The sequence below is a fragment of the Eucyclogobius newberryi genome, unplaced genomic scaffold (genome assembly GCF_026437365.1).
Source record: "Eucyclogobius newberryi isolate DKJ021-1_F unplaced genomic scaffold, fEucNew1.0.hap1 SCAF_12, whole genome shotgun sequence".
Taxonomy (NCBI): Eukaryota; Metazoa; Chordata; class Actinopteri; order Gobiiformes; family Gobiidae; genus Eucyclogobius; species Eucyclogobius newberryi.
In genome coordinates this window covers 1,966,928-1,994,070 of record NW_027315746.1, presented here as the reverse complement: position 1 = coordinate 1,994,070, position 27,143 = coordinate 1,966,928, and the positions used below count along the sequence as shown (strand labels likewise).

The 27,143-nt window shown below is 50.6% G+C and overlaps 2 protein-coding genes across 2 annotated transcripts in view; both read right to left on the bottom strand.

The window, feature by feature from the left end:
• rnf31 (ring finger protein 31) overlaps positions 1 to 509 on the bottom strand; it is a 32,102-nt gene extending 31,593 nt beyond the window's left edge. The window contains exon 1 of the mRNA XM_072440563.1: positions 473 to 509. The gene's annotated coding sequence lies outside the window, so the exon portion shown is untranslated. The remainder of the gene's footprint in view (positions 1 to 472) is intronic.
• Positions 510 to 7,979: 7,470 nt separating this feature from the next.
• On the bottom strand, positions 7,980 to 27,019 carry LOC140355913 (potassium voltage-gated channel subfamily B member 2-like). Its single transcript, XM_072440561.1, has 3 exons — positions 26,814 to 27,019; positions 21,302 to 22,137; positions 7,980 to 9,829 (listed from the first exon to the last, which is right to left on the bottom strand). The coding sequence occupies exons 2-3, from the start codon at positions 21,890 to 21,892 to the stop codon at positions 8,099 to 8,101; spliced, it is 2,322 nt and encodes a 773-aa protein (XP_072296662.1). The 5' UTR covers positions 21,893 to 22,137; positions 26,814 to 27,019; the 3' UTR covers positions 7,980 to 8,098.
• Between the last annotated feature and the right edge of the window lie 124 nt (positions 27,020 to 27,143).

The window sequence follows — 27,143 nt, the reverse complement described above, 5'->3', positions numbered from 1 at the left end:
TGGTCATGACGTAAATAACCGAATAATCGTTAAATCGTGACGTTTATTCTCACGATATAATAACATTTGACCAAAGCCATTTGACACATGTCGAGACAGTTTGATCCAAATGGAAAGCAAACTGACATTTCCAGCCTCATAATTAAAAAACACTGCTAATTGTGGAAATATAGACTTAAAATGCTTGTGATTTATGTCTAATGTCGTGAATCTCTGACATGTGACGGTTCCAGAGGCTCCGCAGCGGCTCCTCCCGCACCGGCCCGTGCTCTGGAGCGCAGCCGCAGCAGATGTGCCTCAGCCCGGCCTCACTGCAGCATCAGCCCCGTGAGACACCGGGAGACACCGGGAGACACCGGGAGACACCGTGGGACACCGGGAGACACCGGGAGACACGCGCGCGCGGCTCCGTCCGGTCCGCACATGTCACTGTTTCACGTATAAACGGTAAATTAGCCCGTTATTCACTCACCTGCCTGTGCGTCTGCGCGTCCCCGTCACGCAGAGGCAAAACGGACAGAAGTGACGCAGCACGCACGGCCATGACGTCACGTGAGAGACGCGCGAGACGAAGAAGTAAATACAATACAAAAAAACAAGATCTACGAGAAAAACAATCAAAATAATAACAATAAAAATATATATCAATAATCGAATAGAATAATAATGTTTTATTATCATTATTATTAATAATAAGAATAAGAATATATGAATATTTATTTTTATTTTTATTATCCATCCATCCATCTTCTTCCGCTTTATCCGGGGCCGGGTCGCGGGGGCAGCAGTCTGAGCAGGGACTCCCAGACTTCCTCTCCCCAGACACTTCCTCTAACTCCTCCGGGGGGGATCCCGAGGTGTTCCCAGGCCAGCCGAGAGACATAGTCTCTCCAGCGTGTCCTGGGTCTTCCCCGGGGCCTCTTCCCGGTGGGACATGCCTGAAACACCTCCCGAGGGAGGGGCCCAGGAGGCATCCGGAACAGATGCCCGAGTCACCTCAGCTGGAGGAGCAGCGGCTCTACTCCGAGCTCCCCCCGTGTGACCGAGCTCCTCACCTTATCTCTAAGGGAGCGCCCAGCCACACGGCGGTGGAAACTCATTTCGACCGCTCATTTCGACCCGTTGTTGAGGGTAGGAACGTAGACCGACCGGTAAATCGAGAGCTTTGCCTTTCGGCTCAGCTCCCTCTTTACCACAACGGTCCGATGCAGCGACTGCATCACTGCAGCCGCTGCACCGATCCGCCTGTCGATCTCACGCTCCATCCTTCCCTCACTCGTGAACAAGACCCCGAGATACTTGAACTCCTCCACTTGGGGCAAGGACACCCCACCCACCTGGAGAGGGCAAGCCACCTTTTTTTCCGGTCGAGAACCATGGCCTCGGATTTGGAGGTGCTGATTCTCATCCCAGCCGCTTCACACTCGGCTGCAAACCGTCCCAGTGCATGCTGCAGGTCCGGGTTTGATGGAGCCATCAGGACAACATCGTCTGCAAACAGCAGAGATGAGATCCTGTGGTCCCCAAACCGGACACCCTCCGACCCCTGACCACACCCTCCGACCCCTGACTGCGCCTAGAAATTCTGTCCATAAAAATTATGAACAGAACCGGTGACAAAGGGCAGCCCTGGTGGGCTCCAACATGCACTGGGAACAGGTCTGACTTACTGCCGGCAATGCGAACACAGCTCCTGCTCCGGTCATACAGGGACCGGACAGCCCTGAGCAAAGGGCCCCGGACCCCGTACTCCCGGAGCACCCCCCAAAGGACACCCCGAGGGACACGGTCGAAAGCCTTCTCCAGATCCACAAAGCACATGTGGACTGGTTGGGCAAACTCCCATGAGCCCTCGAACACCCAATGGAGGGTATAGAGCTGGTCCAGTGTTCCACGACCGGGACGAAAACCATTCTGCTCCTCCTGAATCCGAGGTTCGACTATCGGTCGGATTCTCCTCTCCAGTCCCTTGGAATAGACCTTACCCGTGAGGCTGAGGAGTGTGATCCCTCTGTAGTTGGAACACACCCTCCGATCCCCCTTCTTGAACAGAGGGACCACCACCCCGGTCTGCCAGTCCAGAGGCACGGTCCCCGACCGCCACGCGATGTTGCAGAGACGTGTCAGCCAAGACAGTCCTACAACATCCAGATACTTTAGGTACTCAGGGCGGATCTCATCCACCCCCGGAGCCCTGCCACCGAGGAGTTTGCGAACAACCTCAGTGACTTCAGCTTGGGTGATGGATGAGCCAGCCTCCGAGTCCCCGGTCTCTACTTCCTCTTCGGAAGACGTGACTGAGGGATTAAGGAGATCCTCAAAGTATTCCTTCCACCGTCCGACGACATCCCCAGTCGAGGTCAGCAGGCCTCCACCCGCACCGTAAACAGTGTTGGTGAGACACTGCTTCCCCCTCCTGAGGCGCCGGACGGTTTGCCAGAATTTCTTTGGGGCCAACCGATAGTCCTCCTCCATGGCCTCCCCGAACTCCTCCCAGGCTCGGGTTTTTGCCTCTGCGACAGCCGAGCCGCGGCTCGCTTAGCCTGCCGATACCTGTCGATGACCTCCGGAGACCTACAAGCCAGAGTGGCCTGATCGGCCTCCTTCTTCAGTCTGACGGCATCCCTTACTTCCGGTGTCCACCACCGGGTTCGGGGGTTGCCGCCACGACAGGCAGACCTAGCGACCACAACTCCGAGCAGCCGCATCAACAATGGAGGCGGAGAACATGGTCCACTCGGACTCAATGTCCCCAGCCTCCCTTGGGACATGGGAGAAGCTCTCCCAGAGGTGCGAGTTGAATACCCTACTGACAGAGGGCTCCGCAAGATGCTTCCAACAGACCCTCACAATGCGCTTGGGTCTGCCAAGTCTGTCCGGCTTCCTCCTCCGCCAGCGGATTCAACTCACCACCAGGTGGTGATCGGTTGACAACTCTGCCCCTCTCTTCACCCGAGTGTCCAAGACACGCGGCCGGAGGTCAGATGACACGACAACAAAGTCGATCCTTGACCTCCGGCCTAGGGTGTCCTGGTGCCATGTGCACTGATGGACACCCTTGTGCTTGAACATGGTGTTCGTTATGGACAATCCGTGGCTAGCACAGAAGTCCAATAACTGAACACCGCTCGGGTTCAGATCGGGGAAGCCGTTCTTCCCGATCACCCCTCTCCAGGTGTCACTGTCATTGCCCACGTGGGTGTTGAAGTCCCCCAGTAGAACAACGGAGTCCCCGGTCGGTGCACTGTCCAGTACCCCTCCCAAGGACTCCAAGAAGGCCGGGTACTCTGCACTCCTGTTCAGCCCGTAGGCCGCCACAACAGTGAGAGACCTGTCCCCCACCCGAAGGCGAAGGGACGCGACCCTCTCGTTCACTGGGGTAAACTCCAACACGTGGCGGCTGAGCTGAGGGGCTATAAGCAGGCCCACACCAGCCCGCCGCCTCTCCCCGCGGGCAACACCAGAGAAGTGGAGCGTCCAGCCCCTCTCGAGGAGATGGGTTCCAGAGCCCAAACTGTGCGTGGAGGTGAGGCCGACTATATCTAGTCGGTACCGCTCAACCTCCCGCACAAGCTCAGGCTCTTTCCCCCCCAGCAAGGTGACATTCCATGTCCCCAGAGCTAGTCTCCGTGTCTGGAAATCTGGTCGCCGAGGCCCCTGCCGTCGACTGCCGCCCAGATCTCTCTGCACCGGCCCCTTATGGATCCTCCTGCGGGTGGTGGGCCCACGGGAGGGCGGCCCCACGTCGCTCTTTCGGGCTGTGCCCAGCTGGGCCCCGTGGGGTAAGACCCGGCCACCAGGCGCTCACCATCGAGCACCCATCCCAGGCCTGGCTCCAGGATGAGGCCCCGGTGACGCCGATCCGGGCGACGTAAACGGCCTTATTCTTGAACTCATCATAAAGGGCTTCTGCTTTATTTTTATTATTACTATTATTATTATTATTATTATTATTATTATTATTATTATTATTATTATTATTATTATTATTATTATTATTATTATTATTATTATCATTATTATTATTATTATCATTATCATCATTAATAATAATGTTATTTTATTATTAGCTTTGTTAACCCTGCGGCGAGTTGGCCCCTGTCCAAGGTGTGCCGCCCGCCTAAAGCCCAAAGCCACTGGTGTAGTCTCCAGTCACCCACTACCCCAAATGGGAACAAGTGGAAGAAAATGAAGGATGAATAATATTAATAATAATAATAATAATAATAATGACTGCAGTGAGTCAGACCTGTTCCCAGTGTGGGACTCCTCAGGGCTGCGCTTTGTCACCGCTGCTGTTCATAGTTTTTATGGACAGAATTTCTAGGCGCAGTCAGAGGTCGGACGATGTAGTCAGGGGTCAGAGGGTGTGGTCAGGGGTTAGAGGGTGCAGTCAGGGGTCAGAGGGCTCCATCAAACCCGGACCTGCATCATGCTCTGGGAAGGTTTGAGTCGACCACTAAAACCAAAACCCTCAGTTTCCAGCGTGACCTGAAGTAACACGGATGCTGGATCTGGTCGTGACATTAAAGGTTAAAATAAAACAAACATATATGAATTTAAGATGGAGACAGCGTGACGTTTATTGAAGGACAAACAAACTGATATTTTGTGCTGTGTTTAAATTCACATCATGATTTTGGACCCACAACATTTTCATTAAAACACGAGGCTATCGACAGAAAAGTGACAAAAACTAGAACAACAAAAGTGAAAGAAACGCCAGGAGCTGTTCAAAGACCCAAACATATGACTGTGGTTTGACTTGAGTGGAACGGGAGGCTTCTTTGTAAGGCAAGTCGTCCAGCTTTGAGTGAAGAGCAAACAAAGCCTGTGACAAGGGGCTCCTCCAGATTCAGCAAAACTAATTCAGTAAAACATAAGATACAATGAGCAGAATTTGAACACGACATCATAAAATGAGTTACAACTCCCCAAAACCTCAAGTCTACATGATACATTATGTTGAAAGTAATCTGGTGTGTTAGATAGTCCCGCCCCCGCAGCGCCTCAGGGCTTTTGTCTGTGTCTGTGGTGCTTCTCCACGTGACCAACTGTGTGACATCATTGTAAACAACAACAACAACAACGTGTCGCCAAAAGTCTTGTTGACACCGTCGATCGTTGCTTCATCCGTCCTGGTGGAGTTCTGGTGGAGTTCTGGTGGAGTTTTCTAGCTTAAAGTTCACCTTCTCTATACTTTTGCCTCCGTGGATAATAGAATTGTAGGTGACACTTCATAATAACAGCAACCCTTTTATTAATAAAGCATGAACGAGGACATATAGTTACGAGCTTAATTAACCATTACCATATTTTCCGGACTATAAGTCGCACCTTTTTACAAAGTTTTGTCCGGGGTGCGACTTATACTCCAGAGCGACTTATATGTGATATTATTTGTTATTATTTACACTGACGACCACAAGAGGGCGCTCTAGGCTCTGAGCGACGCAGAAGAAGAATCTGCACTTCCTCTGGAGTTTGTGGAGTTGTTTAGAAGTGACACAGAGGAAGAAGAATTCAGTGGATTTAGTGATTTGGGGTAAAACTGATGCTTTGCTAAACTTGTTAGCATGTTCTTTATGCTATAGTTATCTGTTAGCATGTTCTTTATGCTATAGTTATCTGAATAACTGTTCATATGTTACGTTAACATACCAGACACTTACCACAGTTCTGTCTGTGCCTCATGTAGCTGAAGGTGTTAGCGTTAGCATACGTCATGTAGCTGAAGGTGTTAGTGTTAGTATACGTCATGTAGCTGGAGGTGTTAGCGTTAGCATACGTCATGTAGCTGAAGGTGTTAGCGTTAGCATATGTCATGTAGCTGAAGGTGTTAGCATTAGCATACGTCATGTAGCTGAAGGTGTTAGCGTTAGCATACGTCATGTAGCTGAAGGTGTTAGCGTTAGCATACGTCATGTAGCTGAAGGTGTTAGCATTAGCATACATCATGTAGCTGAAGGTGTTAGCGTTAGCATACGTCATGTAGCTGAAGGTGTTAGCGTTAGCATACGTCATGTAGCTGAAGGTGTTAGCGTTAGCATACGTCATGTAGCTGAAGGTGTTAACGTTAGCATACGTCATGTAGCTGAAGGTGTTAGCGTTAGCATACGTCATGTAGCTAAAGGTGTTAGCGTTAGCATACGTCATGTAGCTAAAGGTGTTAGCGTTAGCATACGTCATGTAGCTGAAGGTGTTAGCGTTAGCATACGTCATGTAGCTAAAGGTGTTAGCGTTAGCATACGTCATGTAGCTGAAGGTGTTAGTGTTAGCATACGTCATGTAGCTGAAGGTGTTAGCGTTAGCATACGTCATGTAGCTGAAGGTGTTAGCGTTAGCATACGTCATGTAGCTGAAGGTGTTAGCGTTAGCATACGTCATGTAGCTGAAGGTGTTAGTGTTAGCATACGTCATGTAGCTGAAGGTGTTAGCGTTAGCATACGTCATGTAGCTGAAGGTGTTAGCGTTAGCATATGTCATGTAGCTGAAGGTGTTAGCATTAGCATACGTCATGTAGCTGAAGGTGTTAGCGTTAGCATACGTCATGTAGCTGAAGGTGTTAGCGTTAGCATACGTCATGTAGCTGAAGGTGTTAGCATTAGCATACATCATGTAGCTGAAGGTGTTAGCGTTAGCATACGTCATGTAGCTGAAGGTGTTAGCGTTAGCATACGTCATGTAGCTGAAGGTGTTAGCGTTAGCATACGTCATGTAGCTGAAGGTGTTAACGTTAGCATACGTCATGTAGCTGAAGGTGTTAGCGTTAGCATACGTCATGTAGCTAAAGGTGTTAGCGTTAGCATACGTCATGTAGCTAAAGGTGTTAGCGTTAGCATACGTCATGTAGCTGAAGGTGTTAGCGTTAGCATACGTCATGTAGCTAAAGGTGTTAGCGTTAGCATACGTCATGTAGCTGAAGGTGTTAGTGTTAGCATACGTCATGTAGCTGAAGGTGTTAGCGTTAGCATACGTCATGTAGCTGAAGGTGTTAGTGTTAGCATACGTCATGTAGCTGAAGGTGTTAGTGTTAGCATACGTCATGTAGCTGAAGGTGTTAGCGTTAGCATATGTCATGTAGCTGAAGGTGTTAGCGTTAGCATACGTACACCTCTTCACCATGTTCTCTCATCTGTTATTATTTTAAAACTGCATTTACAGATGAAATGTCTGTTCTTGGTCCAGGATTTTATCAAATAAATGTCCCAACTGCAACTTATGTATTTTTTGGCTGGTGCGACTTATACTCGACGGTTCATTCGGCTGAAACGTCTGAGATCGAAACCAAACCGAGCTCCGAGTGTCCGGAAGGCCTCATGAGCCCGAGCCATCATCTTTGATCATGCTTCATTAATGCTAAATAAGGTGTAGTTATTATGAAATGGAACAAATTATCGAAATATTTGGCGGTGAATTATAACAAAAATAACCAAAGAAGCTTCAGCTTCTCTGGCCGATATCGTCTCATGGACCAACCACGGACGCCGTGGATCATCTTCAAGTGTGATGAGCCTGAGAGTTTGAATGAAACGAGACGCTGCCGTGTCCACGATGTCGGTGCAAAAACAGAAGATCACCGGCCCACACTGGAGCACAAGGCCGGCCCACACTGGAGCACAAGGCCGGCCCACACTGGAGCACAAGGCCGGCCCACACTGGAGCACAAGGCCGGCCCACACTGGAGCACAAGGCCGGCCCACACTGGAGCACAAGGCCGGCCCACACTGGAGCACAAGGCCGGCCCACACTGGAGCACAAGGCCGGCCCACACTGGAGCTCAGTGTTTCCCAAGTCCAGGCTCAAAACCTGGTCTAGACCCGGATCAGGATCAGGGACCAGGACCAGGACCAGGACCAGGACCAGGACCAGGACCAGGACAGGACCTGCTCGGGCTTCGGTCAACGTTCTAAACTCTGAAATGTATCTGTTCGAAACATCAAGCCATTGTTTGTTTGAGTCGACAGTCGCTCTTTTTTTCCCCAGACTTTTTCTCAAGCTCAAAACCAGGTCTAGACCCGGATCATGACCTCGCTTTGGCCTGGGTCGGGTCCGAACCGCCTTTGGGGGTTTGATTCCCCGCTGTCCTCGCACAGTTTCACATCTGAGTCTCGCAGTGGGGCGTCAGACATCCCTCCTGGACGTGGTTCCCTCGCTGCCCGCCGGCCTCGCTCTCGGCCTCCGCCCCGTCCACGGCCCTCTGCTCCTGGGCACAGTTGGTCTTGGACAGGGGCGTGCTGCTGCCGGAGGTCGCGGGCCTCTCCAGGTGGTTCCTCCCCGGGCTCAGACCCGCCCCGCCCTCCCCCGCCGAGAGCCCGGCGGAGCGCGGGGAGTGGGCCGGCGAGAGCGTGCCGAGCTTGGAGGGAAGCGGCGACGGACGGGCGGCCATGTTGTCTCCCGCCAGCTCCGTCAGCGCCGCCATCTCGGACTGGCGAGAGTCAGCGGACAAGATGGGGGTGAGGAAGTCGTCTTTGCCTCCGGCGTAGTCCAGGTTCATGGCTCTGGACCTGCCTTCGCCGCTCCTCAAAGTGCTGCAGAGACTTTCGTACGTGGGGCCCGCGCTTTCCCTCGACTCGCTCACGAGCTCGTGAACTCCCTCTTTGATGACGCCCATGCCGGACTGGGGCCCCTCCGCGCCCGTTCGCTGCTCCAAGGCGCTGATCTGGCTCAGGTCCAGCGGCGGCGGGACGCGGTACCTGCTCGCCGAGCCTCGTCTCTCCGAGCTCGATCCTCTCCTGTTGTCGGCGACGCCCGCATCGGCGCACGTGAGCGGCTTCATTTCCAGCTGTTTGTCCAGGATCGACTCTTGCTCCTGGTTCTTCTCCGGCGACCCCTTCGACCACTTCCCCCTCTCCGGCGAACCTTTCTGCGCCACCTCCTGGTACTGAGGTTTGGAGCGACTCGGGCTGGACTCTGTGTTCAAGTAATGCTTGTGGTAGCTCCAGCGGCTCGGGGAAAGGTGGTTGTCGCCCGCCAGAAGCTCGCCGTCATCCTTCTTCTCAACCAGGACGTCGGTGAGCTCCATGCTCCTGACGAAGGCGTCCTTCACGTTGAGGGACACGATGCTGCCGGTGCGCTTGGCCCGCTCGAGCGCCTCCCTCCGCTTTATGGCCTTCTCCTGACGCTTCTGCTCGCGGTAGAACTCGGAGAAGTTGTTGACGATGATGGGGATGGGCAACGCGATCACCAAGACGCCGGCGATGCAGCACAGACCACCCACGATCCTCCCGAGCAGCGTCTGCGGGTAAATGTCCCCGTAGCCGACCGTCGTCATCGTGATCGTCGCCCACCAAAAGGAGGCGGGGATGCTGGTGAACTTGGTGAACTCTTCGTCCTTCTCCGCAAAGAAGACCAAACTCGAAAATATCATGATGCCCATCGCCAGGAACAAAATGAGAAGCCCCAGTTCGTTATAGCTCCGCCTCAAGGTGAAGCCGAGCGACTGCAGCCCGGTGGAGTGTCGGGCGAGCTTCAGGATCCTCAGTATCCGCATGATCCGGAAGATCTGCACCACGCGGCGCACGTTCTGGAACTGCAGCACGCTCTTGTTGGACTCGGTGAGACACAGCGTCACGTAGTACGGCAGGATGGCCAGCAGGTCGATGATGTTCAGTGGCGCCTTGAGGAATTCCCACCGGTTGGGGGCGGAGAGGAGGCGCAGCAGGTACTCCATGGTGAACCAGGCGATGCACACGGCCTCCACGTGCGCCAGGCTCGGGTTGTCGTTGAACTGGCCGAACTCGTCCACCACCTGCAGCTCCGGGAGCGTGTTCAGCGACAGCGAGATGGTGGAGATGACGATGAAGAGGACGGAGATCATGGCCAGGATCTGAAGGAGGAAGAGGAAGTGAATGAGACGTGTGTTTGACAAACGTACGGCTGCTGTGAGGGTTAGGGTTATTACACACGCCAGTTTCATCCTAGAAAATACTCATTTGCTCCATGTTGGTGATGCAGCTTCTGCAGATGTGACGAGTCCACAACCATCGACTTTTGTTTGTCTCATTTTCTTCTCAAACTCCTCGACTGAAGTGAAACTAAGATCAATGTTTAGCACAAGGACAAAAACCAGCAACAACGTCATAATTAAAGGAGCTAAAGTCCACACGGGGCCACAGGGACCAGCTGGAGGTGTGAGTGACAGCAGAGCTTTAGAGTTTTAGAGCTTTAGAGTTTTAGAGCTTTAGAGTTTTAGAGCTTTAGAGTTTTAGAGCTTTAGAGCTTTAGAGTTTTAGAGTTTTAGAGCTTTAGAGTTTTAGAGTTTTAGAGCTTTAGAGTTTTAGAGTTTTAGAGTTTTAGAGTTTTAGAGCTTTAGAGCTTTAGAGTTTTAGAGCTTTAGAGCTTTAGAGTTTTAGAGTTTTAGAGCTTTAGAGTTTTAGAGTTTTAGAGCTTTAGAGTTTTAGAGGTTTAGAGGTTTAGAGTTTTAGAGCTTTAGAGTTTTAGAGTTTTAGAGCTTTAGAGTTTTAGAGCTTTAGAGCTTTAGAGTTTTAGAGCTTTAGAGTTTTAGAGCTTTAGAGTTTTAGAGTTTTAGAGGTTTAGAGTTTTAGAGCTTTAGAGTTTTAGAGCTTTAGAGCTTTAGAGTTTTAGAGCTTTAGAGTTTTAGAGCTTTAGAGCTTTAGAGTTTTAGAGGTTTAGAGTTTTAGAGCTTTAGAGCTTTAGAGTTTTAGAGCTTTAGAGTTTTAGAGCTTTAGAGCTTTAGAGTTTTAGAGCTTTAGAGCTTTAGAGGTTTAGAGTTTTAGAGTTTTAGAGTTTTAGAGCTTTAGAGTTTTAGAGGTTTAGAGTTTTAGAGGTTTAGAGCTTTAGAGCTTTAGAGTTTTAGAGCTTTAGAGTTTTAGAGCTTTAGAGCTTTAGAGGTTTAGAGTTTTAGAGCTTTATAGGTTTAGAGCTTTAGAGCTTTAGAGCTTTAGAGTTTTAGAGGTTTAGAGTTTTAGAGCTTTAGAGCTTTAGAGTTTTAGAGCTTTAGAGTTTTAGAGCTTTAGAGTTTTAGAGCTTTAGAGGTTTAGAGTTTTAGAGTTTTAGAGTTTTAGAGTTTTAGAGCTTTAGAGCTTTAGAGTTTTAGAGCTTTAGAGTTTTAGAGTTTTAGAGTTTTAGAGCTTTAGAGTTTTAGAGCTTTAGAGCTTTAGAGCTTTAGAGGTTTAGAGTTTTAGAGCTTTAGAGCTTTAGAGGTTTAGAGTTTTAGAGCTTTAGAGCTTTAGAGCTTTAGAGGTTTAGAGTTTTAGAGCTTTAGAGTTTTAGAGCTTTAGAGGTTTAGAGTTTTAGAGCTTTAGAGCTTTAGAGCTTTAGAGCTTTAGAGTTTTAGAGCTTTAGAGCTTTAGAGTTTTAGAGCTTTAGAGTTTTAGAGCTTTAGAGCTTTAGAGTTTTAGAGGTTTAGAGCTTTAGAGCTTTAGAGTTTTAGAGCTTTAGAGTTTTAGAGCTTTAGAGCTTTAGAGTTTTAGAGCTTTAGAGCTTTAGAGTTTTAGAGTTTTAGAGTTTTAGAGTTTTAGAGCTTTAGAGTTTTAGAGGTTTAGAGTTTTAGAGCTTTAGAGCTTTAGAGTTTTAGAGCTTTAGAGTTTTAGAGCTTTAGAGCTTTAGAGCTTCAGAGTTTTAGAGCTTTAGAGCTTTAGAGCTTTAGAGCTTTAGAGTTTTAGAGCTTTAGAGTTTTAGAGCTTTAGAGTTTTAGAGCTTTAGATGTTTAGAGTTTTAGAGCTTTAGAGCTTTAGAGCTTTAGAGGTTTAGAGTTTTAGAGCTTTAGAGTTTTAGAGCTTTAGAGTTTTAGAGCTTTAGAGCTTTAGAGCTTTAGAGTTTTAGAGCTTTAGAGCTTTAGAGTTTTAGAGCTTTAGAGTTTTAGAGCTTTAGAGTTTTAGAGCTTTAGAGGTTTAGAGTTTTAGAGCTTTAGAGCTTTAGAGCTTTAGAGCTTTAGAGCTTTAGAGGTTTAGAGCTTTAGAGCTTTAGAGTTTTAGAGCTTTAGAGCTTTAGAGCTTTAGAGCTTTAGAGCTTTAGAGTTTTAGAGCTTTAGAGCTTTAGAGCTCTTAGAGCACAAAGGTTTGAATGAACACAGTTTGCTCTGAAATGGAAAAGAAATAGAAAACAACTAAGTTGGGGAAACTTCTAAAACACCATTTAGTTTTGAATAAAATGAATAAAATTGATAAAATGAATAAAATGAATAAAATGAATAAAATGAATAAAATGAATAAAATTGATAAATAGAATAGATAAAATAAATGGATAGAGGGATGAATAAATAAATAATAAATGTGTCTCCATGGAGATAAGTTTAAGGCTTTTCTATGAAACTAAAGTTAAACAAATACTTTGGAACATTTTCCTCAGAAATAGACACTATTAAAGATACTACAAAGGAACAAGGTATCCATGGAAACCAGCAGGAGGTGGCTATTTCAGGCCAAGTACGAGTCAGGTTTGTGGGAATACAGTTAGGACGCATGTTTTTATGTTTTTTTGCTAAAAACCCACATGAGCTTTAATTAATGACATCTCCATGGAGATAAGCAGAGTGCACCTTTAAACAGAGGGTCAGGAGAGCGCCCCCTGCAGGATGAGACAGGCAGAGCGCCCCCTGCAGGATGAGACAGGCAGAGCGCCCCCTGCAGGATGAGACAAGCAGAGCGCCCCCTGCAGGATGAGACAGGCAGAGCGCCCCCTGCAGGATGAGACAAGCAGAGCGCCCCCTGCAGGATGAGACAAGCAGAGCGCCCCCTGCAGGATGAGACAGGCAGAGCGCCCCCTGCAGGATGAGACAGGCAGAGCGCCCCCTGCAGGATTCCACACTCTCACAGTGAGATATTCACTTGTTAAGCAGCTTTAAAAACATGCAGATGGCTTGAACATAACAGCGATTATAGTTGTAAGATTACAGAATCTTCTAACGACCTTTGACCTCAACGACCTTCTCTGACCTGCTGTGATGTAACTGTGACTTAAGGAAGTGCCCTGGTCCAGCCCTGGTCCAGCCCTGGTCCAGCCCTGGTCCAGTTCTTACTACTTTAGCTCTTTAGCTTTCCTCCTTATTAGACCAGAACTTTTGCATTCAGCCCTTGAGTTGATTGATGTTGGTTTAGTCCAGGTTCTACACCTGGTCCAGCTCTGGTGTCCCTAAGGTGTCTCTCTGGTGTCCCTCTGGTGTCCCTAAGGTGTCTCTCTGGTGTCCCTAAGGTGTCTCTCTGGTGTCTCTCTGGTGTCCCTCTGGTGTCTCTCTGGTGTCTCTCTGGTGTCTCTTTGGTGTGTCTCTCTGGTGTCTCTGGTGTGTCTCTGGTGTGTCTCTGGTGTGTCTCTGGTGTCTCTTGTGTGTCTCTGGTGTGTCTCTGGTGTGTCTCTGGTGTCTCTGGTGTGTTTCTGGTGTCTCTGGTGTGTCTCTGGTGTGTCTCTGGTGTCTCTGGTGTGTCTCTGGTGTGTTTCTGGTGTCTCTGGTGTCTCTTGTGTGTCTCTGGTGTGTCTCTGGTGTGTCTCTGGTGTGTCTCTGGTGTGTCTCTGGTGTCTCTGGTGTGTTTCTGGTGTCTCTGGTGTCTCTTGTGTGTCTCTGGTGTGTCTCTGGTGTGTCTCTGGTGTCTCTGGTGTGTTTCTGGTGTCTCTGGTGTGTCTCTGGTGTGTCTCTGGTGTCTCTGGTGTGTCTCTGGTGTGTCTCTGGTGTGTCTCTGGTGTCTCTTGTGTGTCTCTGGTGTGTCTCTGGTGTGTCTCTGGTGTCTCTGGTGTGTTTCTGGTGTCTCTGGTGTGTCTCTGGTGTGTCTCTGGTGTCTCTGGTGTGTCTCTGGTGTGTTTCTGGTGTCTCTGGTGTCTCTTGTGTGTCTCTGGTGTGTCTCTGGTGTCTCTGGTGTGTCTCTGGTGTCTCTGGTGTGTCTCTGGTGTCTCTGGTGTGTCTCTGGTGTCTCTGGTGTGTCTCTGGTGTCTCTGGTGTGTCTCTGGTGTCTCTGGTGTGTCTCTGTGCTCTTGAGTGTCCTTTCTCTGGTGCATTAAGCTCTTGATCAGATTGATGTCTTAGTTGGAGGTCAGGCTCTGTCCACACACGGCTCAACACTTCACGCTCACGTCTGAAGTCAAACGTGGTCGAAAGACGAGACAAACGCCGCAAATCAAGACGAAATCCACTCGAAACTGTGAAAAACCGAAGACACGACCGCGCAGACACGACCGCGCAGACTCGACCGCGCAGACACGGCCGCGCAGACACGGCCGCGCAGACACGACCGCGCAGACACGACCGCGCAGACACGGCCGCGCAGACACGACCGCGCAGACACGACCGCGCCGACACGGCCGCGCCGACACGGCCGCGCCGACACGGCCGCGCAGACTCGACCGCGCAGACACGACCGCACACACACGACGGCACAGACTCGGCAGACACGACCGCGCAGACACGACCGCGCAGACACGACCGCGCAGACTCGACCGCGCAGACACGGCCGCGCAGACACGGCCGCGCAGACACGACCGCGCAGACACGACCGCGCCGACACGGCCGCGCAGACACGACCGCGCAGACACGGCCGCGCCGACACGGCCGCGCCGACACGGCCGCGCAGACACGACCGCGCAGACACGACCGCGCAGACACGACCGCGCAGACTCGACCGCGCAGACACGACCGCGCAGACACGACCGCGCAGACACGACCGCGCAGACTCGACCGCGCAGACACGACCGCGCAGACACGACCGCGCAGACACGACCGCGCAGACACGACCGCGCCGACACGACCGCGCAGACACGACCGCGCAGACTCGACCGCGCAGACACGATCGCACACACACGACCGCACAGACTCGGCAGACACGACCGCGCAGACACGACCGCGCAGACTCGACCGCGCAGACACGACCGCGCAGACACGACCGCGCAGACACGACCGCGCCGACACGACCGCGCCGACACGACCGCGCAGACACGACCGCGCAGACTCGACCGCGCGGACACGATCGCACACACACGACCGCACAGACTCGGCAGACACGACCGCGCAGACACGACCGCGCAGACTTGACCGCGCAGACACGACCGCACACACACGACCGCACAGACACGACCGCGCAGACTCGACCGCGCAGACTCGACCGCGCAGACACGACCGCGCAGACACGACTGCGCAGACACGACCGCGCAGACACGACCACGCAGACACGACCGCGCAGACTCGACCGCGCAGACATGACCGCGCAGACTCGACCGCGCAAACACGACTGCGCAGACACGACCGCACAGACTCGACCGCACAGACACGACCGCACAGACACGACCGCGCAGACACAACCGCGCAGACATGACCGCGCAGACACACGCAGACACGACCGCGCAGACACGACCGCACAGACACGACCGCGCAGACTCGACCGCGCAGACACGACCGCGCAGACACGACCGCGCAGACTCGACCGCGCCAACACGACCGCGCAGACACGACCGCGCAGACACGACCGCACACACACGACCGCACAGACACGACCGCGCAGACTCGACCGCGCAGACTCGACCGCGCAGACACGACCGCGCAGACACGACTGCGCAGACACGACCGCGCAGACACGACCACGCAGACACGACCGCGCAGACTCGACCGCGCAGACATGACCGCGCAGACTCGACCGCGCAAACACGACTGCGCAGACACGACCGCACAGACTCGACCGCACAGACACGACCGCACAGACACGACCGCGCAGACACAACCGCGCAGACATGACCGCACAGACACACGCAGACACGACCGCGCAGACACGACTGCACAGACACGACCGCACAGACACGACCGCGCAGACACGACCGCGCAGACTCGACCGCGCCGACACGACCGCGCAGACACGACCGCGCAGACACGACCGCGCAGACTTGACCGCGCAGACACGACCGTCGCACTCGATCGGGCGAAAAGGCAAATCCATCCAAACGTGACTTTCTTCTTCAGGATGGCGTTGTTTTAAACTCTAGATGTTCTTTTCTCTGCTCAGAACAAGCTCTTAACCTTCAGAAGGAGCAGATTAATCGGAGGAGCGCGTGAGCGGGCCATCTGCTGCTGCTAAAGCACAGCAACAGGGAATACTCGAGTAAACATGGAAGTACTAAACGTTAAAGGTGCAAAACTCAAACCCTTTTGGCAGAATGTCCCATGAATGTGATGAAGTGTCAACTTCAACCGTGTTTTTGGGGTAAATGTCTTGAGTAGATTTATAAATGTACTTTATTCATTTAAATGAGTTTGAATGTCGCTCCTCGGTCTCGACTGTGATTGGACAAAGCTCCAACTCTTGATTTAATCACGTTTTGTACAAAAGATTCATCTCAAATTAAACTCAAACCAAGTTCAAAAGTAACAAGTAGCAAGTAAGTTCTTTGTGTACGTATTACTTTTACTTCAGTGCAGTACTTTCTCGTAACAGAGTACGCGTTTAGTCATGTAACTGCACTTTTACTCGAGTACAAACAGCCAGTACTCTTTCCACCACAGATGAAAAGTACTTCAAAGCAGAAAGTACAGATCCTGCTCTCAAACGCACCTGAAGTATCCACTCTACCATGTACTCCAGTGAGATAGTACTTTCACTCGTGTACTTTGTTCTCCTGTGTTTCATGGCGCTTGTATCCGAGTACTGCAGTAGTACATCTTATACTTATACTACAACTCTGGAGCTGGAGCGGTGATTGGACCAAGTGACTCTGGAGTTTCTCATGAAAAGAACGCGTTTTGAGTCGAGTCGAACGAGAATTTCGACTGAACATTTTTAAAACACAAAATCTGCCAAATAAAAGTTGAAATGTGGTGATTTTACAGCACATTTCCGCACGTAAAGCGCTCGATGGTTAAAGTAGAAACATAAGTGTTAAAAGTAAGTTTGAAGTACATGGATACACTTTAAATCGAGAACTTGTTTCTACCGAGCCTATTCAGAATCTTAATGGACTATTAGAATCCTCTTTGTCTTTGTGAGACCCTGGCAAGGGGGAGTTTCTGTTGAAACCAACAACTCTTTCCTCTTCAGGAAGGCTCCGCCCAATGGGCGGGGCTTACCACAGAACAGTATTAATATCGGAGTTCTCGACCTAAATTCTTTTATTGACAATGACTCTTGGATGAGAGTCGAAACGTCTATTTTTTCTAACTGAGTCCAGATGAAACAACTGAAGCTTTTTCTACTATGGAGCACGCCTGGACCAATGAGGGATTACACCCACATATTTAAAGTAGTTATATACTTTAAAGTAGTTGTATACTTTAAAGTAGTTGTATACTTTAAAGTAGTTGTATACTTTAAATAGGAAGTGGAGGAAGTACAGAACCTGCTCTCACATGAAGTAAAAGTAAAAAGTATCCGCTGTAAAAACGACGGGAGTAAAGTACACGCACCTGAAAATGTACTTCTACTTTTGTCCTTTACAACAGTCAGAATGTGAAGTAAACCACAAATAACACATTTATTATACATATAACAACAATATAAGCCGGTGTAATCCCTCATTGGTCCAGGCGTGTTCCATAGTAGTAGTATATAGTATATAGTATAACAGTTGTTTCATCTGGACTGAGTCCAGATGAAACAACTGAAGCTTTTTCTACTACAATATAAGCGTCATTTTTGAATTTCCAGTGTAGAAACTTTAGTAAGTTTGCTTTTCTGTAACAAAAAACACCCAAAAACTGCACTGGAGCTTCATAAAAACTATAATTGCCTGTGATTTATATCTTTAGATGAAGGGAAAAGAATATTAGTCCAGTAAAACCTAAAAATGTGTCTTCAAGTATCTGTTATAATCTTTTAAATCTTCCATAAATGCAGTAAAATCCAGTGAAATGACATCATGTTCCACTCAGACGTTTGCTCCGTTCAGGGGATTTTAGACTTTTAAAGGGTCTTTGGGTGCACGTGGCCCCTCACCGGCCCCTCACCGGCCCCTCCCCCCCGCTGTGGCGCCACAGCGGGGGGGAGGGGGGAGGGTGTCCTAACTCTGTGGCTCTGCTCAGGACATTTAAGATGTCTCTAAGTGGATTGTCCCGCTAAAGTTAGAAACGGTTAAGACACGAGCATGACGGGTTAGTCCCTCCCCCACCTGCCCCTCCCCCACCTGCCCCTCCCCCACCTGCCCCTCCCCCACCTGCCCCTCCCCCACCTGCCCCTCCCCCACCTGCCCCACCTCCACCGCCCTCGCCCCCTCCTCGCCCCGCCCCCTCCTCGCCCCGCCCCCTCACCTGGACCAGAACAGGACCAAACCTGGACTAGAACAGATGCCATGAACTGTTGCCATGGCGATTCACCATTTCAAACAAAGCACTACAGAGCAAGCTTCTGAACGGGAAAGAGTCGTTCAGAGTTAGAATAAAGTCTAGAGCGACAGTGGCGGCGGCGGCGGCGGCGGCCATCTTGTGACTGGAGAAGCAGCAGAATTTTGATAGAAATAATGTAAAAACAGCTATAAACGGGTTTAAATTGAACATATAACGTTTTACTTGTGTCCTAACGATGCAGAGAACTCAACCGTTTCACCTCTGAATTATGAAGGTGAATATTCACCTAAAAACACGTCTTTGTGTTTCCGCCTTTTGTTATTTATGAAGTACAATTGAAATATGTTTGTTCCACATTTGCTCTCGTTAGATTCCTAGAACAGGAGCAAGGTGTTTATTACGACGTGATGATCTCTTTTAGCTGAATGTTTTCCGACCGGACGTTGTTTACTGTCGGTTACCACGGCGACGGCCGCTCAATGGAGAATTGAGTTGTTAGATGTCACGGACCTAAAAATGCACCAAACCCTGAGAGGAAAAGGAATCGTGAACAGAGAGAAGCCCAACGTGATCGAGCGCCCCGAGCGCAGCCAATCAGAGCGCTGCTTTCAGTCGTCACTTCCTGGTTCCACGAGACACAAACTACTTCATTATTCGACGGAGAAAACGCTCTCATTTCGTGCTCAAACTGCAGCTTTTATGATCTCCTCTTTTACAACTCGCTCATTTACGACGACACAAGCTTTAAAGCCGCACTACGGGACTTTACAGCCAAACACACCACATGTCCAGGTTTGTGGAGCGGCGAGCGCGCTCAGGGAAGACACAGGATTATTTATGTTTCCGGCACAAGATAAAGAAAAAACATGCTTCAATTTCACTGTCACTTTTTTAATTTTTTACTTTTTTATATATTTTTTACTATACATTTGAATAAACTTTGTAACGTTTATAAACTCTACAAAATATTCAGAAATAATTAGAAATGACTAAATCACTTAAGAAAGAACATGCAACATTAAATCTAATAATTCTAAAGAAACAAAATATGATTAAAAAAAAAATCTTCAAAATAAACAAAAATATCTATTGTACATTTTGTGAATAACATAATATTATAAACTAAATATAAACCTAGAACGACCTGAACTGTGACTCTCAGTGGGGAAGTTAAAGCTGCACTGTGTGACTCTCCTGCTCGTCTCCATGGAGATAGAGAACGTTACGGGCAACAGCGCCGACGTCGCCACGGAAACGAGCAGAGCATTTGCACCTTTATTTACTCCATGAAGTGAAGTATTAAAGTGTTTTACAGTTGTTTTGTAGTTGATAATTACACTGACATTTGAATCCCTCCGTTTGGAAAAGACGGTTTCATCTTTTTAAAGCAGGTTTTATGTATTATTTGTGTTTGGATTGGTTTCTTTTGTGATTGTAAAGTACAAATGTGGCTCGACAGAGAAACGTGACTAAGATTGAATCATGAACATGAAGCTTCCAGAGTGTGTTTGAAAGCGTGAAATGTTCCGCAGTTTGGCTTTGTGCACCTTCTTTCACCTGCGCTTTGTGAAGCCACAGTCGCCCCGGGGCAGACGGCCAGACCTCAGACACATTATTTAACCTGGAACGTCCCACTGAGCTTCAGAGGGCGGAGCACAGGCAGAACATGCAAACTCCACACACAAAGACCCCACAAGACCAACCCAGGACCTCCTGGTTGTGAGGCCGAAGCTCAACCACTGCACCACCGGCTCGACCAATAAGAGACGAGACAAACTCAACCAAACAGAGCTTTCACAGGCCTGGTTTAGACCTGGTTTAGACCTGGTTTAGACCTGGTTTAGACCTGGTTTAGTCCTGGTTTAGACCTGGTTTAGACCTGGTTTAGTCCTGGTTTAGACCTGGTTTAGACCTGGTTTAGTCCTGGTTTAGTCCTGGTTTAGTCCAGGTTTAGTCCTGGTTTAGTCCTGGTTTAGACCTGGTTTAGTCCTGGTTTAGTCCTGGTTTAGTCCTGGTTTAGTCCTGGTTTAGTCCTGGTTTAGATCTGGTTTAGACCTGGTTTAGTCCTGGTTTAGTCCTGGTTTAGTCCTGGTTTAGACCTGGTTTAGACCTGGTTTAGTCCTGGTTTAGTCCTGGTTTAGACCTGATTTAGTCCTGGTTTAGTCCTGGTTTAGTCCTGGTTTAGACCTGGTTTAGTCCTGGTTTAGATCTGGTTTAGTCCTGGTTTAGTCCTGGTTTAGTCCTGGTTTAGACCTGATTTAGTCCTGGTTTAGTCCTGGTTTAGACCTGATTTAGTCCTGGTTTAGTCCTGGTTTAGTCCTGGTTTAGACCTGGTTTAGTCCTGGTTTAGATCTGGTTTAGTCCTGGTTTAGTCCTGGTTTAGTCCTGGTTTAGATCTGGTTTAGTCCTGGTTTAGACCTGGTTTAGTCCTGGTTTAGTCCTGGTTTAGTCCTGGTTTAGTCCTGGTTTAGATCTGGTTTAGTCCTGGTTTAGTCCTGGTTTAGTCCTGGTTTAGACCTGGTTTAGACCTGGTTTAGTCCTGGTTTAGTCCTGGTTTAGACCTGATTTAGTCCTGGTTTAGTCCTGGTTTAGTCCTGGTTTAGACCTGGTTTAGTCCTGGTTTAGTCCTGGTTTAGACCTGGTTTAGTCCTGGTTTAGACCTGGTTTAGACCTGGTTTAGTCCTGGTTTAGTCCTGGTTTAGACCTGATTTAGTCCTGGTTTAGTCCTGGTTTAGTCCTGGTTTAGACCTGGTTTAGTCCTGGTTTAGATCTGGTTTAGTCCTGGTTTAGTCCTGGTTTAGTCCTGGTTTAGTCCTGGTTTAGACCTGGTTTAGACCTGGTTTAGTCCTGGTTTAGACCTGGTTTAGACCTGGTTTAGTCCTGGTTTAGTCCTGGTTTAGTCCTGGTTTAGACCTGGTTTAGTCCTGGTTTAGTCTTCAGTGGAACTTTCCGTTGTTAAATGTCACGGAGCCTAAAATAAGAGGATTATGAGTTTATGATTATAATCTGTTTCTGAACATTTAATGCAGCGAGAGCTCAGGGGCCTCAGGTGTGACCCTTGTATGAACACGATGGACCCCTGGCCCGTACCTTGGCGGGCAGAGACGAGCCGGGCTTCTCCAGGAGGTCCCACAGTTTCTGCTGGTGCTCGAGACAACAGCCCTTCTCCTCCTCCTGCACGTCCTGGTCCCTCAGCGTCTCCGCCTCGCGCCGCAGCTCCTCGTTCATCTGCTCCTTCTTCTGGTGGTAGCGCGCCTGGCAGCACGACTCCAGGTAGATCTCGTCGATGCCCCAGTAGTCCAGCTCCTGGCCGAACGACAGCGCGCACATCTCCTCCATCATGTGCAGCTTCCCCGTGCGGTAGAAGTTCAGGATGGAGGAGAAGGCCATGGGGTGCCGGTCGAAGAAGTACTCGTGCTCGCCGAGGTTGTAGTCGTCGCAGATCTCCAGCACCGACTCGTGGTTGTTGCAGTCGCGCAGTCGGCCCAGGCGCGTGCGGGGCAGGCGGTCCAGGGTCCGCCACAGCACCTCGTGGGTCAGGCCGCCCACGTTCAGGTGCACGCGCCGCGACTTGGCCTTGGTGCGGATGATGTCGATGGGGTCGGGGGGCAGCACGGGGGCCTGGGCGGTGCTGATGCGGGACACGGGTTTGGGGCCGCTGACGGTCGGCCGGTCCGTCATGGCTGAAGCTGAGGGTCAAACGCTGACTCACTGGGAGAAGAGAAGAGGTCGGGGGCCGCGCGGTCGGGGCCGCGCGGTCGGGGCCGCACGGTCGGGGCCGCACGGTCGGGGCCGCACGGTCGGGGCCGCACGGTCGGGGCCGCACGGTCGGGGCCGCACGGTCAGGGCCGCACGGTCAGGGCCGCACGGTCAGGGCCGCACGGTCAGCGCTCTGTGGACTCGGGACGTCCGGCTCAAAGTCATGTCTGAAAAGAAAACAACAATCATCAGCTTTACAGAACATGAACAGGTCGTTAGTAGAATGGGGTGTTGCGTGCAGCCGGTGGTGCAGTGGTTAAGGCACTGCACATATGCCAGGCCCCATGTGCAGCCGGCCGCAGTGTCGCGAGTTCGAATCCCGACTCTCTCATCCCTCTCTCATGCTCAGCTGTCCAACACACCTACGGGACAGAGCTTACAGAAAGTTAAAACTAATAATATAGAAATAAAATAATTGGAATAATCTCCATGAAAATGAATTATTTAAAGTCATACTGTGGAGTATTATAGTTCAAGGAAGAACATTTCCATGGAAACAAACAGGAAGAGTTCTCCACGAGTCAGGTTTGTGGAGATGCAAGTCCACTCACAGTAATGACATTTCAGAACAATATTTATATATAGTTTTTGAACGTGCAGTTTTCTTAGTTTCTTAGTTTGTATTTGTTTGTGTTGTGATTTTAATGCAAATGTTCCTTTTCTATAGCTCTTTGTGTACAATTGTTCTCTACAAATAAACTCGTCTTCTGTCACCGAGCTTCACAGCCCCGCCCACGCTGAAGCCCCTCCCACATTGGCTCCAGAAGTAACACCTCCGTCTCAGAGCCATGTTGGAATCTGAATCTTCAGACTCATGAAGTGGACCTGCGATCGTTAGAACCGCATTGACAACGCGTTACACAACCAGAACTGTGTAAATATAACTGTATTCAGATCCTCCCTGTGCGTCAGATGCCCTGCCATCGCGTCCACTCGAGCTGGAGCAGGTCAAAGGTCTTCATCTGCACACGCTGAGCTGCGCGAGTTGTGTTTAGTGGAGTTTCCCTTTGGAGATTTCCTGTGAAAATCATCACTTCCATAGTTTTCAGGAACCCTGGAGGAACACTGGAGGAACACTGGAGGAACACTGGAGGAACCCTGGAGGAACACTGGAGGAACACTGGAGGAACCCTGGAGGAACACTGGAGGAACACTGGAGGAACACTGGAGGAACACTGGAGGAACACTGGAGGAACACTGGAGGAACACTGGAGGAAGAACACTGGAGGAACACTGGAGGAACACTGGAGGAACACTGGAGGAACACTGGAGGAACCCTGGAGGAACACTGGAGGAACACTGGAGGAACACTGGAGGAACACTGGAGGAAGAACACTGGAAGAACACTGGAGGAACACTGGAGGAACACTGGAGGAACACTGGAGGAACACTGGAGGAACCCTGGAGGAACACTGGAGGAACACTGGAGGAACACTGGAGGAACACTGGAGGAACACTGGAGGAAGAACACTGGAGGAACCCTGGAGGAACACTGGAGGAACACTGGAGGAACACTGGAGGAACACTGGAGGAAGAACACTGGAGGAACACTGGAGGAACACTGGAGGAACACTGGAGGAACCCTGGAGGAACACTGGAGGAACCCTGGAGGAACACTGGAGGAACACTGGAGGAACCCTGGAGGAACACTGGAGGAACCCTGGAGGAACACTGGAGGAACACTGGAGGAAGAACACTGGAAGAACACTGGAGGAACACTGGAGGAACACTGGAGGAACACTGGAGGAACACTGGAGGAACACTGGAGGAAGAACACTGGAAGAACACTGGAGGAACACTGGAGGAACACTGGAGGAACACTGGAGGAACACTGGAGGAACCCTGGAGGAACACTGGAGGAACACTGGAGGAACACTGGAGGAACACTGGAGGAACACTGGAGGAAGAACACTGGAGGAACCCTGGAGGAACACTGGAGGAACACTGGAGGAACACTGGAGGAACACTGGAGGAAGAACACTGGAGGAACACTGGAGGAACACTGGAGGAACCCTGGAGGAACACTGGAGGAACCCTGGAGGAACACTGGAGGAACACTGGAGGAACCCTGGAGGAACACTGGAGGAACCCTGGAGGAACACTGGAGGAACACTGGAGGAACACTGGAGGAACACTGGAGGAACACTGGAGGAACCCTGGAGGAACACTGGAGGAACCCTGGAGGAACACTCGAGGGAGGAACCCTGGAGGAACACTGGAGGAACACTGGAGGAACACTGGAGGGAGGAACCCTGGAGGAACACTGGAGGAACACTGGAGGGAGGAACCCTGGAGGAACACTGGAGGAACCCTGGAGGAACACTGGAGGAACACTGGAGGGAGGAACCCTGGAGGAACACTGGAGGAACCCTGGAGGAACACTGGAGGAAGAACACTGGAAGAACACTGGAGGAACACTGGAGGAACACTGGAGGAACACTGGAGGAAGAACACTGGAGGAACACTGGAGGAACACTGGAGGAACACTGGAGGAACCCTGGAGGAACACTGGAGGAACACTGGAGGAACCCTGGAGGAACACTGGAGGAACCCTGGAGGAACACTGGAGGAACCCTGGAGGAACACTGGAGGAACACTGGAGGAACCCTGGAGGAACACTGGAGGAACCCTGGAGGAACACTGGAGGAACACTGGAGGAACACTGGAGGAACACTGGAGGAACCCTGGAGGAACACTGGAGGAACCCTGGAGGAACACTGGAGGAACCCTGGAGGAACACTCGAGGGAGGAACCCTGGAGGAACACTGGAGGAACACTGGAGGAACACTGGAGGGAGGAACCCTGGAGGAACACTGGAGGAACACTGGAGGGAGGAACCCTGGAGGAACACTGGAGGAACCCTGGAGGAACACTGGAGGAACACTGGAGGGAGGAACCCTGGAGGAACACTGGAGGAACCCTGGAGGAACACTGGAGTGAGGAACACTGGAGGAACACTGGAGGGAGGAACCCTGGAGGAACACTGGAGGAACCCTGGAGGAACACTGGAGGAACACTGGAGGAACACTGGAGGGAGGAACCCTGGAGGAACACTGGAGGAACACTGGAGGAACCCTGGAGGCAGGAACACTGGAGGAACACTGGAGGGAGGAACCCTGGAGGAACACTGGAGGAACACTGGAGGAACCCTGGAGGAACACTGGAGGAACACTGGAGGAACACTGGAGGAACCCTGGAGGAACACTGGAGGAACACTGGAGGAAGGAACCCTGGAGGAACCCTGGAGGAACACTGGAGGAACACTGGAGGAACACTGGAGGAACACTGGAGGAACACTGGAGGAAGGAACCCTGGAGGAACACTGGAGGAACACTGGAGGAACCCTGGAGGAACACTGGAGGAACACTGGAGGAAGGAACCCTGGAGGAACACTGGAGGAACCCTAGAGGAACATTGGAGGAACACTGGAGGAACACTGGAGGGAGGAACACTGGAGGATCTCTGGAGGGAGGAACCCTGGAGGAACCTTGGAGGAACCCTGGAGGGAGGAACCCTGGAGGATCTCTGGAGGAATCCTGGAGGAACCCTGGAGGAACCCTGGAGGGAGGAACCCTGGAGGAACCCTGGAGGAACCCTGGAGGAACCCTGGAGGGAGGAACCCTGGAGGAACCCTGGAGGAACCCTGGAGGAACCCTGGAGGATCTCTGGAGGAACCCTGGAGGAACCCTGGAGGAACCCTGGAGGAACCCTGGAGGGAGGAACCCTGGAGGATCTCTGGAGGAACCCTGGAGGAACCCTGGAGGAACCCTGGAGGGAGGAACCCTGGAGGATCTCTGGAGGAACCCTGGAGGAACCCTGGAGGAACCCTGGAGGGAGGAACCCTGGAGGATCTCTGGAGGAACCCTGGAGGAACCCTGGAGGAACCCTGGAGGGAGGAACCCTGGAGGATCTCTGGAGGAACCCTGGAGGAACCCTGGAGGAACCCTGGAGGGAGGAACCCTGGAGGATCTCTGGAGCTTAGGCGTGGCTCGTTGCGTAACGCGCAGCACAAATCCGCGGTGGGGCTCAGTCTGCGCGCTAAAGTTGGACTTAGAGTTAAATATAGCGTGGATCTGCGGCCCGGGACAGCGCCAGGACACGGGACTCGTTACGGAGCCGAGTGCGTCACGGCCAAAACGGGACGGGCCAATACGTTGTCCTCCCACACTCAATTAACGGCAATTAAAGCAATTAAACTATGAAAAAAACGTCTCAGTTAAAATCAAAATGGTTGAATTTCAAAAGCAAAACAAGAAAATACGAAGTGGAAAGAACATAAACTTTGACTGTCGCGACTGACGCTGGATTTACACTAAAATACTCAAGAATAATCAAATGTAGATGAAAGACTTCACTAAACAAGAACAATCATGACTCCATCGTTAAGTACAGGCGCATTTAGTTTGTGTTTCGGGTCATTTCAAGTTAATCCAAAGGGGATTTAGTGGAATAAATGCGTCCAAAAAGACGTCAAAACCTTCCATCCAAATCCAGTTTATTGTCATTCTCTATGCAAATGCGGCTCATTTGCATAGACGTAAGGGATTAAGTCAATGTCAATTAAAAGCGTTAAAAGTCACGTTTTTGAGTGTAAATGCCGCGTGTTTGTGTAAAGTTTAAACACAGCTTTTAGTTTAGTTCTGACTCATTTATTTTACAATCGTAGCTCTATAACGTTTTAATTCCCGTTCAGATTAATAAACAGCTAAAAGAACGGTGCGTGTGTCTTTAAAGTGCGTCCCGGTGGAAGAAACTCATCCAAAAAGTGGCGAAAACGTGAGCAAAAATGACCCGTGAACTCCCGGTGCTGCGGCTCAATCCGACCGGCCGCAAAGCCACTTACCCGCGGGCAGAGAAGGGCAAACCGGGCCGCCGTGCCTCCGGGAGCTGCCACCATCGCCGCCGGTCCTACTCCGCCGTGCCGCCGCGCCAACTTTCCCCGAGCTTCCGACGACGGGCGCACTCGCGTTTCGGAGGGAGGAAGTCCGGACGTGGAAGAAGCTCCATGAGAAGGACCGAGCCGCGGCGGGGGAAGTGACCGAGCGCGTCCCGGGGCAGAGCCAGAAAGAGAGACAGAGAAAGAGAGACAGAGAAAGAGAGAGAGAGAGAGAGAGAGAGAGAGAGAGAGAGAGAGAGAGAGAGAGAGAGAGAGAGAGAGAGAGAGAGAGAGAGA

Bases quoted from the DNA above. Each gene is read 5' to 3' on its own strand.
- LOC140355913 (XM_072440561.1), bottom strand. From the start codon at position 21,892: ATGACGGACCGGCCGACCGTCAGCGGCCCCAAACCCGTGTCCCGCATC. The intron at 9,830-21,301 runs GTACGGGCCAGG...TTCCTCCTTCAG, and splicing joins GCTCGTCTCTGCCCGCCAAG to ATCCTGGCCATGATCTCCGT.